The 18,296-nt window shown below is 66.5% G+C and overlaps 1 protein-coding gene across 6 annotated transcripts; it reads right to left on the bottom strand.

Moving 5' to 3' along the window:
* LOC102456818 (FEV transcription factor, ETS family member) lies at nt 1-18,156 on the bottom strand. 6 transcript variants are annotated; one of them, XM_075908332.1, is made up of 10 exons: nt 17,999-18,156; nt 7,417-7,616; nt 6,873-7,021; nt 5,806-6,009; nt 4,042-4,125; nt 3,762-3,824; nt 3,556-3,615; nt 3,250-3,297; nt 662-2,901; nt 1-413 (listed from the first exon to the last, which is right to left on the bottom strand). In XM_075908332.1, the coding sequence occupies exons 1-9, from the start codon at nt 18,014-18,016 to the stop codon at nt 2,387-2,389; spliced, it is 1,341 nt and encodes a 446-aa protein (XP_075764447.1). In that variant the 5' UTR covers nt 18,017-18,156; the 3' UTR covers nt 1-413; nt 662-2,386. The 6 variants fall into 6 exon arrangements, with proteins under 6 accessions (XP_075764447.1, XP_075764443.1, XP_075764444.1 ...); XM_075908328.1 differs by having other exon boundaries at nt 662-3,003; XM_075908329.1 differs by having other exon boundaries at nt 626-3,003.
* Nucleotides 18,157-18,296: the final 140 nt, after the last annotated feature.

An 18,296-nucleotide genomic window follows, 5' to 3' on the forward strand; every position in this document is an offset into this window, starting at 1 on the left:
CACATAACAATGCAACCTTTAATACGGGGGGAGGGGGGACACATTACAGTCGCTGTCAGCCCCATGGAAGCCGGTGGGCTGTCCCAGATACAGTCCCTCACAGAGCCGCGTCTCTGCGCACCGCTTCCCAGGGAGGGGGGCTGCTGCCATGAGCCGCACAGGGTCTGCCTGGAGGGGTGGGGTAAAGGGGATGGGGGGCATCTGGCTTGGCTCCTTGGTCCGGGTCCAGGTGCGGGAGCTGGTTTCCGGCCCTCAGTCAGCGTCCTGGGGTGTGCAGGCGCCAAGCAGAGCCCCCACTCGCTCGCCAACCTCTGCACCTCTTGGGGGTAGAGGCAACGGCTGCTCCACGGCCACAGAGGGCTCCATGCGGCAGCCCCCACCCCCACGCTGCATCCACCCAGCGGGTAGCCAGCCTACACCAGCGGCATCCACCCAGCGGGTAGCCAGCCTACACCAGCGGCATCCACCCCAGCGGGTAGCCAGCCTACCCCAGCGGCATCCACCCAGCGGGTAGCCAGCCTAGACCAGCGGCATCCACCCAGCGGGTAGCCAGCCTACACCAGCGGCATCCACCCCAGCGGGTAGCCAGCCTACCCCAGCGGCATCCACCCAGCGGGTAGCCAGCCTACCCCAGCGGCATCCACCCCAGCGGGTAGCCAGCCTAGACCAGCGGCATCCACCCCAGCGGGTAGCCAGCCTACACCAGCGGCATCCACCCCAGCGGGTAGCCAGCCTACCCCAGCGGCATCCACCCCAGCGGGTAGCCAGCCTACACCAGCGGCATCCACCCCAGCGGGTAGCCAGCCTACACCAGCGGCATCCACCCCAGCGGGTAGCCAGCCTACACCAGCGGCATCCACCCCAGCGGGTAGCCAGCCTAGACCAGCGGCATCCACCCCAGCGGGTAGCCAGCCTACCCCAGCGGCATCCACCCCAGCGGGTAGCCAGCCTACCCCAGCGGCATCCACCCCAGCGGGTAGCCAGCCTAGACCAGCGGCATCCACCCCAGCGGGTAGCCAGCCTACCCCAGCGGCATCCACCCAGCGGGTAGCCAGCCTACCCCAGCGGCATCCACCCCAGCGGGTAGCCAGCCTAGACCAGCGGCATCCACCCAGCGGGTAGCCAGCCTACACCAGCGGCATCCACCCCAGCGGGTAGCCAGCCTACCCCAGCGGCATCCACCCAGCGGGTAGCCAGCCTACCCCAGCGGCATCCACCCCAGCGGGTAGCCAGCCTACCCCAGCGGCATCCACCCCAGCGGGTAGCCAGCCTAGACCAGCGGCATCCACCCCAGCGGGTAGCCAGCCTACCCCAGCGGCATCCACCCCAGCGGGTAGCCAGCCTACCCCAGCGGCATCCACCCCAGCGGGTAGCCAGCCTAGACCAGCGGCATCCACCCAGCGGGTAGCCAGCCTACACCAGCGGCATCCACCCCAGCGGGTAGCCAGCCTACACCAGCGGCATCCACCCCAGCGGGTAGCCAGCCTACCCCAGCGGCATCCACCCCAGCGGGTAGCCAGCCCACCCCAGCGGCGGCCTGAGCCAACAGGCTACTCAGGCTGTTCAGTGCCCCTGTGCAAGGGCTGGGGAGGGGTGGCATCTGCTGAAAGCAGGATTTGGGGGCAGAGACAACTGCAGGTTAACCTCTCCTTTAAAAACCCTGCACCCCAACTAACCCTGGACTCCTGGGCTGTGCCCCAGACTCTCCCTTGGCCCCCCAAGACTACCCACGGGTCAGGAGACCCCACAGCTAGTAGAAGGCTGGCAGGTGGCTGCTGGCGGGCCAGGGCACCGTGTGGCTAGTAGGAGGAGTCAGGTGACCACTGGTGGGCCAGGGCACCCGTGGCTAGTAGCAGGAGTCCAGCTGGCTGCCGGTGGGGCGGGGCACCCCGGGGGCTAGTACAAGGAGTCCAATTGGCCACGGATGGGCCAGGGCACCCCGTGGCTAGTAGCAGGAGTCCAGCTGGCTGCCGGTGGGGCGGGGCACCCTGTGGCTAGTAGGAGGAGTCCAATTGGCCACAGACGGGCCGGGGCACCCCGTGGCTAGTAGGAGGAGTCCAGCTGGCTGCCGGCGGGCCGGGGCACCCCGTGGCTAGTAGAAGGAGTCCAGCTGGCTGCCGGCGGGCCGGGGCACCCCGTGGCTAGTAGAAGGAGTCCAGCTGGCTGCCGGCGGGCCGGGGCACCCCGTGGCTAGTAGGAGGAGTCCAGCTGGCTGCCGGCGGGCCGGGACACCCCGTGGCTAGTAGAAGGAGTCCAGCTGGCTGCCGGCGGGCCGGGGCCCCCCGTGGCTAGTAGAAGGAGTCCAGCTGGCTGCCGGCGGGCCGGGGCACCCCGTGGCTAGTAGAAGGAGTCCAGCTGGCTGCCGGCGGGCCGGGGCACCCCGTGGCTAGTAGAAGGAGGTCAGGTGGCCACCCGGGGGCCGGGCCACAGGCGGGCTCTGGTAGAGGTTCCCGGAGCTGGCATTCCAGTAGGGCGTGGGGGTGCCGAAGAAGCTGGCGGAGGAGACGGGCAGCTGGGTGCTGTGGCCCAGGCCGAAGCCAACCTTCTGCTGGTGGTAGGGCGGCAGGTAGGCCAGCTCGCCCGGGTGGTACTTGTAGGCAGCCCCCTCGCCCGGGTGGTTCTGCTGGGCCTGGCTGATGCCCTGGAAGTCGAACTTGTAGGCGTAGCGCTTGCCGTGCACCTTGGTCATGATGCTCTTGTCGTAGTAGTAGCGCAGCGCCCGGCTCAGCTTGTCGTAGTTCATGTTGGGCTTGCTCTTGCGGGCGCCCCAGCGCCGCGCCACCTCGTCCGGGTCCGTCATCTTGAACTCCCCGTTGGTGCCCTCCCACGTGATGCAGCCGGAGTTGCTGCTGTCCGACAGCAGCTCCAGCAGGAACTGCCAGAGCTGGATCTGCCCGCTGCCTGCCGGGCGGGGAGACGGGCTGTGAGCCGAGGGGCTGGCCTCTGCCCAGGGAGCAGGGCCCTGGGGCGTCCGCGCAGCACTTGGCTTTGTTATTGGAGGGCCTGCTGTGTGCACTGGCTGGTTAATGGGGGGGTCTTTCCTGGTTTGTTATTGTAGGGTCTCTAACACCCTAGACCCCACTCCCCACCCACAGCCCGGGTAAAACCCAGGAGTCCTGATTCCCAGCCCCCTCTCCTCTCCCCGCTCCTTCAGCCCCACTAGGTGCCACTCCCCTGCCAGAGGGCCCCCCTCCCCAAGCCTCCAGCCATTCTATAGTCCCCCAAGAGGGAATAGGTACCCAGACCCACCTGGGTTTGCCAAGCGGCTGCTGGTGGGTCCCAGGACCTGGTATGGATCTGGGGGGTGAAAAGGGAGTCGGGGGAGTTAGTTTTATGGGTGTCAGAGACCCTCCCGTAAGATCCCTCCCCTGGCCCCATCACCCCCAAAGGGGCTTCACCCCAAATCCCAGGGGCCAGCTACCCCCCATCCAATCAGACCCCAACCCGCAACTCTGCAGTGGCTGGAGCTCTGGGCCTTCGTAACCCTCGCCCAGTTTGGGGGGGGGGGGTTAGCTACAGGCTCAATCGCCCTAACCCCCAAGCAGCGGCACCCACCTGGTACGATTCGTGGGGAGTCACTCGTCCGAGTCACCCCCTGGATCTGTGGAGGGGAGCCTGCGGGGGAGGGAGGGAGAGGGTTAGTGGGGGAATGGGTATGCCAGCTGCCAAGCCCGGGTAGTAACCCCAGGGTTCACCCCCATGCAGGGGCTCCGGGGCCATGGGGCACTGCCCCCCAAGGGATGGGGACAAGGGGCTGGTACCTTTGGGGCCGCTGCTGACAGAACTGCTCCAGCTGTTGCGCCTGATTTCCTCATAGGGGGATTCTGCAGGCAAATGGGGGGAGGGGGAGAGACAGCCCATTAGTAGTGTGTGGGGGGGGTGAAATCACTGCAGGAGGGACAAGCCCAGCAGTGTCTGGTCCCAGCACCCCCCTGTTCTAACCACTAGACCCCGCTCCCCCCGGGATAGACGCCAGGTGGCCTGGCTGCCAGCCCTCCCGGGGGGGCCTGTGCGCACCAGGACTGGTGTTTGTAGACTCACCAGTTTTCACCTGCACCCGTGACGGGGGCGCAGGGGGCTGGGGCGTCACAGCTGGGGCGGCCGGGTAGCTGAAGGTCGGGCTGCCTGTGTGGGAAGACCAGAGAGCTCTGCTCAGAGCTGGAGTCTGGGTGGGGCAGGGGGCGAGGGCCTGGGTGGGGTGGCGCTCCGAGCCAGGCCACGGCCATCCTCCTGCTAAGGCGCCAAGGGCAGGGGAAGGTGGGTGAGTGGGTCCATTGATGGGCAGAGGCCCAGCAGGGGGCGCTGGGCTGCAGGGAGCCGGAGGGGGTCTCAGCAGGGGGCGCTGGGGAGTGGGACAGGGGCCCAGCAGGGGGCACTGGGCTGCAGGGAGCGGGAGGGGGGCCCGGCAGGGGGTGCTGGGGAGTGGGGCAGGGGCCAGCAGGGGGTGCTGGGCAGCAGGGAGCAGGGCGGGGTCTCAGCAGGGGCCGCTGGGCTGCAGATTGGGTGCCCCACAATGGGGCTCTGGGGAGCAGGCATGGCCCGGCAGGGGGCTCTGAGCTGCAGGGAGCGGGTTGGGGGCCCATCATGGGGCACTGGGTAGCAGGGTGGGGCCCAGCAGGGGGCGCTGAGCTGCAGGGAGCGGGTTGGGGGCCCATCATGGGGCACTGGGTAGCAGGGTGGGGCCCAGCAGGGGGCGCTGAGCTGCGGGGAGCGGGTTGGGGGCCCATCATGGGGCACTGGGGAGCGGGGCGGGGCCCAGCAGGGGGCGCTGAGCTGCGGGGAGCGGGTTGGGGGCCCATCATGGGGCACTGGGGAGCGGGGCGGGGCCCAGCAGGGGGCGCTGAGCTGCGGGGAGCGGGTTGGGGGCCCATCATGGGGCACTGGGTAGCAGGGCGGGGCCCAGCAGGGGGCGCTGAGCTGCGGGGAGCGGGTTGGGGGCCCATCATGGGGCACTGGGGAGCGGGGCGGGGCCCAGCAGGGGGCGCTGAGCTGCGGGGAGCGGGTTGGGGGCCCATCATGGGGCACTGGGGAGCGGGGCGGGGCCCAGCAGGGGGCGCTGAGCTGCGGGGAGCGGGTTGGGGGCCCATCATGGGGCACTGGGTAGCAGGGTGGGGCCCAGCAGGGGGCGCTGAGCTGCGGGGAGCGGGTTGGGGGCCCATCATGGGGCACTGGGGAGCGGGGCGGGGCGAGGCAGGGCCCAGCAGCGGGCGCTGAGCTGTGAGGAGTGGGTTGGGGGCCCATCATGGGGCACTGGGGAGCGGGGCGGGGCCCAGCAGGGGGCGCTGAGCTGTGAGGAGCGGGTTGGGGGCCCATCATGGGGCACTGGGGAGCGGGGCGGGGCCCAGCAGGGGGCGCTGAGCTGCGGGGAGCGGGTTGGGGGCCCATCATGGGGCACTGGGTAGCAGGGCGGGGCCCAGCAGGGGGCGCTGAGCTGCGGGGAGCGGGTTGGGGGCCCATCATGGGGCACTGGGTAGCAGGGTGGGGCCCAGCAGGGGGCGCTGAGCTGCGGGGAGCGGTTGGGGGCCCATCATGGGGCACTGGGGAGCGGGGCGGGGCCCAGCAGGGGGCGCTGAGCTGTGGGGAGCGGTTTGGGGGCCCATCATGGGGCACTGGGGAGCGGGGCGGGGCCCAGCAGGGGGCGCTGAGCTGCGGGGAGCGGGTTGGGGGCCCATCATGGGGCACTGGGTAGCAGGGTGGGGCCCAGCAGGGGGCGCTGAGCTGTGGGGAGCGGGGGCCCGGCAGGGGGCGCTGGGAGCAGGGCGGGGGCTCCCTGCCAGTGGCCGGGGTCTGGGGCCAGGGCCGTACTCTGCCGCAGGTAGGCCAGGTGGGACAGCAGCACGTCGGCGTTGTAGGGCGTGGTGAGGCGCAGGAACTCCTCCTTGCCCATCTTGCACAGCTCCTTGCCGTCGACATGCTGGAACAGGGCCACGTCCACCCCCTCCAGCCCGTATTCCTTCACCGCCCAGTCCAGCCACTGGCGTACGTGCTCCTGCGTCCACACGCCCGGGTCTGCGGGAGACAGACACACGGAGTCCAGCCGGCCCGGACGCCGGGTTCCCGAGTACAGCGACCCACCCAGGGCATGTCACAAATACGGCGGGGGGAGCCCGAGTGGTCCAGGCTCCTCAGAGCTCTACCCACCCGAAGCGCGGTCCCCACAGACACGGGCGGGCGCCGGCCCAGATGCCTGAGTCCAGGGGAAGAGCAACCCCCTTGCGCCTCGCTTGGAGAGGAAAGAGTCCAGCTGGCCCGGACGCCTGGGTTCCTGGGCTACGGCCCCCCCAGAGCCATGGCACGGTGAGGGGCAGCCTGGGTTCCTGGGCTACGGCCCCCCCAGAGCCATGGCACGGTGAGGGGCCGGCTGGCCCGGACGCCTGGGTTCCTGGGCTACGGCCCCCCCAGAGCCATGGCACGGTGAGGGGCCGGCTGGCCCGGACGCCTGGGTTCCTGGGCTACGGCCCCCCCAGAGCCATGGCACGGTGAGGGGCCGGCTGGCCCGGACGCCTGGGTTCCTGGGCTACGGCCCCCCCAGAGCCATGGCACGGTGAGGGGCCGGCTGGCCCGGACGCCTGGGTTCCTGGGCTACGGCCCCCCCAGAGCCATGGCACGGTGAGGGGGCAGCTGGCCCGGACGCCTGGGTTCCTGGGCTGCGGCCCCCCAGAGCCATGGCACGGTGAGGGGCCGGCTGGCCTGGGTTCCTGGGCTGCGGCCCCCCGAGAGCCATGGCACAGTGAGGGGCCGGCTGGCCCGGACGCCTGGGTTCCCGGAGGTGTTTACCAGCCCTGCCCCAAGCTAGGACTCTGGAGACCTTGGGGCTGGGCATGCGCCAGGGGAAGGTCCCTGGTGAGCACGAGGGGCGGGGGGGCACTCACCCGCTGGGACGATGACCCTCTTCTCCTCGCTGTGGGGGTTGGCTGGGGGGCTGCTCCGCTGGTCGCTGTAGCTGGCCGGGTAGGGGATGGGGTGGGGGTCGCTCCCGGACTTGCCCCGCCTGGACACGCTGCAGTCGACCGGGGACTGTCTGCAAGCGACAGGGGCAGTGAGCTTAGCCAGTTTCAGGCAGCTGGGGGGGGGGGGGGGGGGGCAGGGGCTGTGGGTCAGGAGTGAGGGACACTGGGCCGAGGGTTGGGCCACCCTGCCCTGGAGCACTGATGCCGGCTGGGCTCACAGTGCAGCCCCTGGCACTGACTGAGGTTTCCTGGGGATGAGACGAGGGAAATGAGTCACTTCCTGTGGATGCCACCACAGCCCAGCTCGACTGAGCCAGGAGCTTGGGCTGTGCCAGGTCCTGCTGGGCCATGGACCCCCCGTCTGTGGCCTAGCTCCATGGGCCAGTCTGCACAGTGGCAGGGAGTCCCGCAGGTTAACTCCATGAACACCCAGGCGCAGGGAGTCCCGCGAGTCAAACCTCCTAACCTGGAGCAGTTGACGTTTTCGTTCTCCCGCTTCACAGGGTGCCCCCTGCTGGTCTGACTGGACCAGTCTGGCTCCCCCAGCTCGGGCCCTTCCTTGCCATTGTACTCCTCAGCGGGGGCAACCTCAGTCTTCATGAGGTGGGGGGGGCCGTAGGACGGGTTGAATATGGACTGGTCCTCGCTCACCACGGAAAGCGCCTCCTGCAGGGAGGACACATGGTGGGGTTAGAGCCCCTGGCCTGCTCCCTGCAGCCCAGCCCCCTGCTCCCTGCAGCCCAGAGCCCCCTGCTCCCTGCAGCCCAGAGCCCCCTGCTCCCCCCTGCTCCCTGCAGCCCAGCCCCCTGCTCCCTGCAGCCCAGCCCCCTGCTCCCTGCAGCCCAGCGCCCCCTGCAGCCCAGCCCCCTGCTCCCTGCAGCCCAGAGCCCACTGCTCCCTGCAGCCCAGCCCCCTGCTCCCTGCAGCCCAGCGCCCCCTGCTCCCCCCTGCTCCCTGCAGCCCAGCCCCCTGCTCCCTGCAGCCCAGCGCCCCCTGCAGCCCAGCGCCCCCTGCTCCCTGCAGCCCAGCCCCCTGCTCCCTGCAGCCCAGCCCCCTGCTCCCTGCAGCCCAGTGCCCCCCCCGCTCCCTGCAGCCCAGAGCCCCCTGCTCCCTGCAGCCCAGCCCCCTGCTCCCTGCAGCCCAGAACCCCCTGCTCCCTGCAGCCCAGCGCCCCCTGCTCCCTGCAGTCCAGCCCCCTGCTCCCTGCAGCCCAGTGCCCCCTGCTCCCCCCTGCTCCCTGCAGCCCAGCCCCCTGCTCCCTGCAGCCCAGAACCCCCTGCTCCCTGCAGCCCAGTGCCCCCTGCTCCCTGCAGCCCAGTGCCCCCTGCTCCCCCCTGCTCCCTGCAGCCCAGCGCCCCCTGCTCCCTGCAGCCCAGCCCCGCGCCCCCTGCAGCCCGGCGCCCTCTGCTCCCTCCTGCTCCCTGCAGCCCAGCCCCCTGCTCCCTGCAGCCCAGCCCCCTGCTCCCTGCAGCCCAGCGCCCCCTGCTCCCTGCAGCCCAGCCCCCCCGCTCCCTGCAGCCCAGAGCCCACTGCTCCCTGCAGCCCAGCGCCTCCTGCAGCCCAGCACCCCCTGCTCCCTGCAGCCCAGCGCCCCCTGCAGCCCAGTGCCCTCTGCTGAACCCCCTGCAGCCCAGAGCCCCCTGCTCCCTGCAGCCCAGCGCCCCCTGCAGCCCAGTGCCCTCTGCTGAACCCCCTGCAGCCCAGAGCCCCCTGCTCCCTGCAGCCCAGCGCCCCCTGCAGCCCAGTGCCCTCTGCTGAACCCCCTGCAGCCCAGCACCCCCTGCTCCCTGCAGCCCAGTGCCCCCTGCAGCCCAGCACCCCCTGCTCCCTGCAGCCCAGTGCCCTCTGCTGAACCCCCTGCAGCCCAGCACCCCCTGCTCCCTGCAGCCCAGTGCCCCCTGCAGCCCAGCACCCCCTGCTCCCTGCAGCCCAGTGCCCCCTGCAGCCCAGCACCCCCTGCTCCCTGCAGCCCAGTGCCCCCTGCAGCCCAGCACCCCCTGCTCCCTGCAGCCCAGAGCCCCCTGCTCCCTGCAGCCCAGCGCCCCCTGCTCCCTGCAGCCCAGAGCCCCCTGCTCCCTGCAGCCCAGCGCCCCCTGCTCCCTGCAGCCCAGAGCCCCCTGCTCCCTGCAGCCCAGCGCCCCCTGCAGCCCAGTGCCCTCTGCTGAACCCCCTGCAGCCCAGCACCCCCTGCTCCCTGCAGCCCAGCGCCCCCTGCAGCCCAGCACCCCCTGCTCCCTACAGCCCAGCGCCCCCTGCTCGCCCCTGCTCCCTGTAGCCCAGTGCCCTCTGCTGAACCCCCTGCAGCCCAGCGCCCCCTGCTGAGCCCCCAGCTTGTGCTCCACGGCACATACACTCTAGTGCTGCACTGGGGCATTGGGGCACCCTCCTGCCCGGTGCGCTGGTGTTATTCTGCCCCTAGCAAGGTGGTGTCTGTCCCCGGCTGTTAGCCCTGGGGGGAGGGGACATTTCCTGTTTGCCAGAGCCCAAGCGTGGCTGCTGGCAGGTGACAGTTAGTGGCCCTGACTGACTTCCTGCCTAGCCTAGCCCTACAAACCCCCTTCCTCCCCCAGCCCTGGGTCCCAAGGAGCTCATCCATCCTTGGGCAGCTGCAGCTGCAGCTGCAGCTGAACTTGGCCAGGTGACACACCCGGGCCAGGTACAGCCACATGGACACACCCGCTGCACCAGCCAACACACAGACGGACACCTGCACTTCATAGCCTGACACACAGTGAATCACACATACACACACATGCCTTGGGCAGGCCTGGACAGTGATACATGGTCCATGCATACCATTATACAGACTTGCACAGTGCATGCAAAACAGTCAGCCACTCCCAATGCCCTCATGAAAACGTACAACCGGACACACAGACGTCATGCACTGTAATGTGGGCAGGGGTATACGTGGTTGTGTTCCCTTGTAGTTATTTGGCTCCTGGAGAAACTGAGGCACGGGGGGAGGGATAACCTATCCAAAGTCACATATTTACTGGCAGAGTCAGACCTGGATCCCATCTCTTGCTGCAACCCACTGCCCTCCCCGAGCTGGGGCTAGAACCCCAGAGTCCTGGCTCCCCGTTCTGCAGGAGACTTGCACAGGGTTGTGACACTGGGCTGGCTGTGCAGTTGGGAGGGGCTGTGGCCTCAGCGCTTTGTAGCCAAGGGAGCAGAGAAGGGCCATGAAGTTGGGCCAGAGCTCAGAGAAGCCACCTGCAGAAGTACAAGCAGAAAATACAGGCGGAGAAAGTGCACACCCCCAGGGAGGTACAGCAGCAAACAGGCAGGGAGTCTCAGGCTACAGGTAAAAAGTCCCAGATACAAGCAGAGGTGGGAAAGGCAGACATGGGGAGTCCCGGGCACAGGCAGGGAAGCAGAGGTGGGAAGGTCCCTCCCACACCAGTTCATAGCTCGACCTCTTCCCTCTCCCCTTCCCTGCCCTGGGTTACATGCACCAGTCATAGCTCCACCTCCCCACCCCCTGCGCTCGCAGCGCCCCCTGCTGGGGTGAGGGAACTGAGCCCTGAAATCCCCCCCCCCTGCGCTCGCAGCACCCCCTGCTGGGGTGAGGGAACTGAGCACTGCAATCTCTCCCCCCCCCCCCCCCCGCGCTCACAGCACCCCCTGCTGGTGAGGGCGGCCAGAGCTGCAGGAAGACCCAGACCTCAGGGGAGCCCCTCCCAGCCAGACTCAGCCACCACAGATCTTCCCTCTCCCCCTAAAAGTGCCTCTTCTGCAGGGCTGGGGGGTGCTGCTCTGTGGGGCTGGGGGGCGCTGCTCTGTGGGGCTGGGGGGGATGCTGCTGCTAGATTCCCCGCCCCCCACCCCCCCCCGGCTGTGCACTGGGTGTGGGCTCTTTGCACAGAAAGCAGAAGTCTCGGGGGAGCTGGGCTGATCTTTTTTTGCAGCCTGAGCTGCTGCGCTGGAGATGTTATCGGGCCCTAGAGGGGGGAGGGGGGCTGGCTGTGGTTGCTCCCTTACCATGCCTGCCCGCCCCCGAGCCCGCTGCTGCACAGGCCTCGGCTGAGCGTGCATGCAGCACCCCTCCTTGCAACGGCAGGTAGGAGCCATGAGGTGCAAGGGACCCCCCAGTGGGGCGCCGGGGAAGGCCGCCTGCAGGGTGCCCCATGTGGGGCGAGGCGCGTGCCACCGGCAAGGCTGCACGAGCAGCACAATGCCCACGGGGCGAGGTGCAGCCCTGCCTGCATGACACCAGAAGTGGTGACGGGACGGGGGGGCTGCAGGATATTGCAGGGGGGCATCCAACCTCGTACAAACCACCCTGGGCTGGGCCGTAGCCACTGCGGGGCACAGGGTGCAGCAAAGATGCCACGGTGGCGCACAAAGGGCAGGTCGGGGTTGCTGCACGGGCTCTGGGTGCCCAGCTGGGGTGAGCAGCCTGTGGCCTGCGCCCAAAGCAGGGGCCATGTCTTGCAGCACAGAGCCCCACAGAGCTGGCCCCATATTGTGCCTCCCCATCACATGACGGATGCACCATGTGCCCCACAAGCCCTGTCACCACCTCTTCAGTGTGTGCACAAAGGCAGCCCTTCCAGCAACAGAGGCACCACTCACATCACAACCGGTGTGAGCCCAAGCAGTGCAAACTCCACGTGCACCACAACAGTGCAAACATGACCCCACTGCACGAGGGACGTGCCATTTGCCTCCCAGTCAGTGCACTCCATGGATCACAGTCGGAACAGGCACAATCCATGCAACTGCACACTAACCGTGAGGCCGTACCTCAGGCATCACAATCAGTGCAATTGCACAGCCATAGCATGAGGGATGTGCCAGTTGAATCACAAGCAGAGCGTGCACGAGAGCACTTGCACTGTCATTGCACGGCAGCTGAGCCAGGTGCATCAAAAGCAACATGCGCAATCAGTGCAAGTGCACACTCACTGCATGATGGGTGTGACGTGTACACCAATGCTGCATGCACAATGAGTGCATTTGCACACCCATTGCACAACAGCTGTGCCATATGCATCAAATCAGAGGCCAACCAGTGCAACAGCATACCTGTTACAGTGCATCCATGCAAGACGCATAACACTTGGCGCATGCACCAGCACTGCAACTGCACACACGTTGCACGATGGATGAGTTGCATGCTTCTCATTCAGAGCAGGCACCATCCGTGCAATTGCACGACAGCTGTGCCACACTCAGCACATGCATGACCAGTCCCATCAATAGCCCCGTGGCACCTGGCAGATACACTGTTGGAAGCCCCGTGCACAACGGAGGGCCCCGTGTAACACAAGCCATGGGGGAAGAGGAACTATGGTGCCTGGTGAGGAGCGCAATAGCATGTAGGCCATATGCCATGGCCATAAAATCGAGGGAGGCACAAGCCCATGCCCTGCACTGCAAGGAGGCACAGCTAGCCTGTGCCAAGGTGCCAGGGAGGGGAGCCAGGTCCAGTGCCTGGAGGGAGGGACACCTGGCTCGGCACAAGGTTCTGTGTGTCACCATCTGAACCCTTCCCTTCGGCTGCACAGCAGGGAGTGACCGGCCATGGTGGAGCATCTCCACACGAACGCTCTGTCAGTGCTACAGGCAGGGCTCTGACCTAGGGGGCAGGGAGGGGGACGGAATACCGGGGTAGACGGGCCCCGGGGTCTGATGAACGGTGGGATCCCAGGATAGACGGGCCCCTGGGCCTGATGAACGGCAGGATCCCAGGGTAGACGGGCCCCGGGGTCTGATGAACGGCAGGATCCCAGGGTAGACGGGCCCCGGGGTCTGATGAACGGCGGGATCCCAGGGTAGACGGGCCCCAGGGTCTGATGAACGGCGGGATCCCAGGGTAGACAGGCCCCGGGGTCTGATGAACGGCGGGATCCCAGGGTAGACGGGCCCCTGGGCCTGATGAACGGCAGGATCCCAGGGTAGACGGGCCCCGGGGTCTGATGAACGGCGGGATCCCAGGGTAGACGGGCCCCGGGGTCTGATGAACGGCAGGATCCCAGGGTAGACGGGCCCCGGGGTCTGATGAACGGCAGGATCCCAGGGTAGACGGGCCCCGGGGTCTGATGAACGGCAGGATCCCGGGGTAGACGGGCCCCGGGGTCTGATGAACGGCAGGATCCCAGGGTAGACGGGCCCCGGGGTCTGATGAACGGCGGGATCCCAGGGTAGACGGGCCCCGGGGTCTGATGAACGGCAGGATCCCAGGGTAGACGGGCCCCGGGGTCTGATGAACGGCAGGATCCCAGGGTAGACGGGCCCCGGGGTCTGATGAACGGCGGGATCCCAGGGTAGACGGGCCCCGGGGTCTGATGAACGGCGGGATCCCAGGGTAGACGGGCCCCGGGGTCTGATGAACGGCAGGATCCCAGGGTAGACGGGCCCCGGGGTCTGATGAATGGCGGGATCCCAGGGTAGACGGGCCCTGGGGTCTGATGAACGGCGGGATCCCAGGGTAGACGGGCCCCGGGGTCTGATGAACGGCAGGATCCCAGGGTAGACGGGCCCCGGGGTCTGATGAACGGCGGGATCCCAGGGTAGACGGGCCCCGGGGTCTGATGAACGGCGGGATCCCAGGGTAGATGGGCATGTGGGTCTGATGAACGGCGGGATCCCAGGGTAGACGGGCCCCGGGGTCTGATGAACGGCAGGATCCCAGGATAGATGGGCCCTGGGGTCTGATGAACGGCAGGATCCCAGGGTAGACGGGCCCCGGGGTCTGATGAACGGCGGGATCCCAGGGTAGACGGGCCCCAGGGTCTGATGAACGGCGGGATCCCAGGGTAGACGGGCCCCAGGGTCTGATGAACGGCGGGATCCCAGGGTAGACGGGCCCCGGGGTCTGATGAACGGCAGGATCCCAGGGTAGATGGGCATGTGGGTCTGATGAACGGCGGGATCCCAGGGTAGATGGGCCCTGGGGTCTGATGAACGGCGGGATCCCAGGGTAGACGGGCCCCGGGGTCTGATGAACGGCGGGATCCCAGGGTAGACGGGCCCCAGGGTCTGATGAACGGCGGGATCCCAGGGTAGACGGGCCCCGGGGTCTGATGAACGGCAGGATCCCAGGGTAGATGGGCATGTGGGTCTGATGAACGGCGGGATCCCAGGGTAGATGGGCCCTGGGGTCTGATGAACGGCAGGATCCCAGGGTAGATGGGCCCCTGGGTCTGATGAACGGCAGGATCCCAGGGTAGATGGGCATGTGGGTCTGATCCAGGGTAGATGGGCCTGTGGGTCTGATGAATGAGGGGATACCAGGGTAGGTGGGCCCATGGGTCTGACCCAGGGCAGGATACTGGAGTAGATGGGCTGGTGGGTCTGATTGAGGCAGGATACCTGGTGTGACATAGTGGGGGGTGCTGTTACAGTCACTGCTGTAGTGTGTGTGGGGGGGTGTACCTCATTCCCCCCCCCCCCTTTGCAGCTCTCTCTGCAAGAGGGGGAAGAGGCCAGGCATGACTCACCGTGGAAGTGTCAGTGTCTCACCTGCTGGGGACCAGGTGACAAAAGATTCACCTTTGGTCTGGGAGCAGGCCAGTGCAGGCGGCGGAGCTGCCTGGGGGCTCAGGGACCAGTTGCTGGGCCTTGCTTTAGTCTGGTTGGGGGGAGCATGAAGGGAGCAGACTAAGTCGAGTACGGGGGGAGTTCAGGGGCCTGTGAACTCCTTTTCCCCAAGAGGACTCAGGCTGTCGGCCCTGGCTCCTAGATCAGCAAGCGCCTTTGCTGTGCTGTACCTCTGAGAACCAATAACCCTTCTGTTCTATGGCTGGCAGAGTCACGTCTGGCTGCGGACAGGGGGTGCAGGGTCAGGGCTCCCCAGTGTGTTGTCACACCTGGGTAGGTGGGCCCATGGGTCTGATGAAAGTTGGGATCCCAGAGTAGGTGGGCCCGTGGGTCTGATGAATGATGGGTTACCAGCGTAGGTGGGCCCATGAGTCTGATGAAAGTTGGGATCCCAGAGTAGGTGGGCTCGTGGGTCTGATTGGGGGTGGGATATCAGGGTAGGTGGGCCCATGGGTCTGACGAGAGGCGGGATACCAGGGTAGATGGGCCCGTGGGTCTGATGAATGACGGGTTACCAGCGTAGGTGGGCCTGTGGGTCTGCCCCAGGGCAGCATACTGGAGTAGATGGGCCGGTGGGTCTGCTTGGGGTGGGGTACCAGGGCAGGTGGCCATGGGGGCGGGATGCCAGGGTAGATAGGACCCAGGGTGTAATTGAGGCGGGATACCAGGGGCAATGGGCTGTGGGGCCGACCTGGCAGGCTGGGGGAGGGGGCTGTAAGAGCCGTGCGGAGCTGTGGGGCAGCAGCACAGGAAGCTGAGGCAGGAAGCCTGAGGCTGCGAAGCCGGAAGCCTCTTGGGCTCCTGATAAGGCCACCTGATGGGGAGCGAGGCTCTGAGCGGCTGGCCTGGGCTGCTGTAAATAGCTCCCATCCGGCCAGACAATGGCTGGGGGCTGGGCACCAGCTGGGCGGGGGCCCCTGCTTGAAAACCCCTCCAGCTTCTGCCCACAGCCCAGGAGTCCTGGCCCCTCTCCCTGCTCGACACTGTGTGGGAGGAAGGCAGGGCTGGTGGGGAAGCTGCTGGATTTGGGCCAGACTCCCTAGTGAACTTGTGTTCGTTGTCACATCACTCTGTGCCTCAGTTTCCCCCTCCACACAATAAGAAGGACTCTCCCTTTGTGTTTGCAGCCGGGGAGCAGGGGGCCACACCAGCCTGCCAATGACAACCCTCCCCCACCCCCAGCTAGTTCATTTACAGTCACCTGGAAACTATAATACAGCAAGCAGTAGCTGTATACTCACACAGATACAAAGACAGGCAGACAGACACAAACCGGCAGGGGGCAAGTACATACACGCATAGCTACACCTAGCCAGGTAGATATACAGACACAGACCCAAAGACAGGCAGACGCAGACAGGCGGACATGCCCAGAGACACGCCAATACAAGCACACACAGGGAAAGGGGCAGACATGCAGAAACAGGAGCCGCATAGATGCACAGACACACAGGGAAACAAGCGGACACTCACACACACACAGACTGAGAGGCAACTACCCCCCATCCCCTCAGAACAGCCCACAAAGCCAAGGAGAAGGGACTCCCTATAAGAAGGGGGTGTCCCCGCCTGTGCGTTTCTAGGGCAGATCCACCCACCCAGTGTGGTAAGGGGCTTTCAACCTGGGAACAGCCCAGACGCTGAATCTGGACTTTGGGAGACGCCGGCAGAGCTGCCAAACGTTGTTTGAAAACAAGCCATGTCGGGGGGCTGGTTGGAGCAGAACGGGGGCGCTGGCCGCGAGGGGGCTGGGAGCCAGGGCTGCTAGGCAGGGAACCCACCCTCCAAGTCTGGCCTGGAGTCTCCAGGGATGAACGATCATGTCACATGAGGCCATCTCCAGGAACAGGTCCGGCCACCCTACGTGGAGCCAGGCCTGTCAGTTCGCCTGGCGGGGTTTGTTCAGCTTTTGCGGCTGTTCGCCCTTGGCAGGAGCCGTCCTTGCCCTCCCGCAGGTGCAGAAGGGGTGCCCCAGAGACCCCCGTGAGCGGAGCACGACCATAGTTTGCGCAGGGCACGGCTGCGGGCTGGGGCCTGAGAACCCAGACGAATCCCTAACCTGCCTGCTTCGTCAGTTGCTACTTGTGTTCAGACTGTGAACTCTTTAGGCAGGGCCTGTCTCTGGGCAGCGTCTGGCACAACAGGGCCCTGATCCCAGCCAGGGCAGGGCCTGCAGCGCCCTGCACAACAGCTCCCCTGGGCTGGCCAAGGAGCCGCCGGGACCCCGCTCTCATTGCCGAGGCTTCCGATTCCCCTCAGCCTCAGGCACGGCCTGGCCGGGGAAAACGTCCTCTCGCCGGACAGGCTTAGAGTGGCCGGGGAACCGTGTGCGGGGATCTAGCATCAGCCAGGCGCGGGGCCCCCGGCCGGCCCGCCCCTCCCCAGGCATCAGTGCCACTGATTTGTTAGAATGGGGGAGATCAACATTAATAGACCTTCTGTGTTATCTGCTGGTGCCGGGCCCCTCCCCACGGCGCACACCAGCTTCCAGCCCCATCTCTCCCTGCAGGCTCAAATCCTGGAGACCAGCCAAGTGGCGCTGAGCCCTCCCCTTGGAGAAAGGGGCCCTGTCTCCAAGCAGCAAAGGGAGCCCCCCCAAATCCAAGCAGGGCTCAGCTCCAGATCCGGTTCCCCTGAGCAGCGTGCGAGATTCCCGGCTTCCCAGGCTGGCCGTTGGGCTCTCAGCTGGGAGGCACGCGACCCACCGGTGGGCGCGCTTCGGGCCTGAAATCGGTGCACCGGGAGCGCTTGCTTTGCTCAGACAGCAGCAAGGACAGGGCGGCCAGCGGAGAGTGAAAAAAAAAACCAAAACAAAACACCAAAACCGAGAGAAAAAGAAAGGGAGAGAAAACCAGTCAAATGCGAAGGAGAGGAAGGAAGGAAGGAAGGCTGGGCAGGAAGGGGAGAGGGCACAAAAGGACCACGCAACTAGAAAAGGAACGAAAGAACAAACCCAAGGGCCAGCAGCACCCCGGCTGGGACAGGCACAGAAGGGACAGGCTGACCTGTTAAGCAAGGTTGCACCCCGGTACCTCCACGGTGCGGGCACAGCCCCCTATCTCCATCCCAGTCTCAGGTCTTTTCTCCCCTGCTTGGGGCGGGGGGGTGCAGTTGCCCCATGGCGCCCCAGTGCTCCATGGAGGGGAGCCCCCCATTTCCTTCCCTTGGGGTGCAGGTGCTCCCCGATCCTGGCCCCCTTCTCACACACGCCTGGGGAGGGAGGGGGAGAGATGTGTGGGGCTCTGGCTGTGCCGTGCCGTGCGTGTCTCTCTCTGGGGCGGTTTGGTTTGGGTTATTTAAGCTCAGCGACATCGACCGCCACGAACGGGAAGGAAGAGGAAATTTTTTGTACCAGAAGGAAAGAGCGGACGGGGGGGGGGGGCGTTTGTGGAGCCGGGGCGCGCACCAGAGAGAGGAACTGAACACCGCCCGCCCGGCGTGAATCCAGCACCAGCTGGAGCCGAGACGCCCACACCTGGAGGAACATCTCCAGAACCTACCTTGATGGTGCCGTCCATCGCCGGGCCCGCGCAGAGCTCCTGCTTAGAGCTCCATGAACGAGGCGAGGTGGTGCATTGGCAGAGGGGGCCGGATGAGCGGGGCTTGGGGTGTGTATGTGTGTGTGTGTGTGTGTGTATGTGTGTGTGTGTGTATGTGTGTGTGTGCGTCTAATTTTGGGAAGTGAAGTCACACAAACCGCTGTTGCTGGTTTCCTATTGGTGTGACCGAATTTTGCAAAGCTTTTTTTTCTTCTTCTTCTTTTGGCGCTAGGGCTGGGTGCTCCTGTACTGCTCTTGA

This window comes from Pelodiscus sinensis, chromosome 24 (genome assembly GCF_049634645.1).
Source record: "Pelodiscus sinensis isolate JC-2024 chromosome 24, ASM4963464v1, whole genome shotgun sequence".
Classification (NCBI taxonomy): domain Eukaryota; kingdom Metazoa; phylum Chordata; order Testudines; family Trionychidae; genus Pelodiscus; species Pelodiscus sinensis.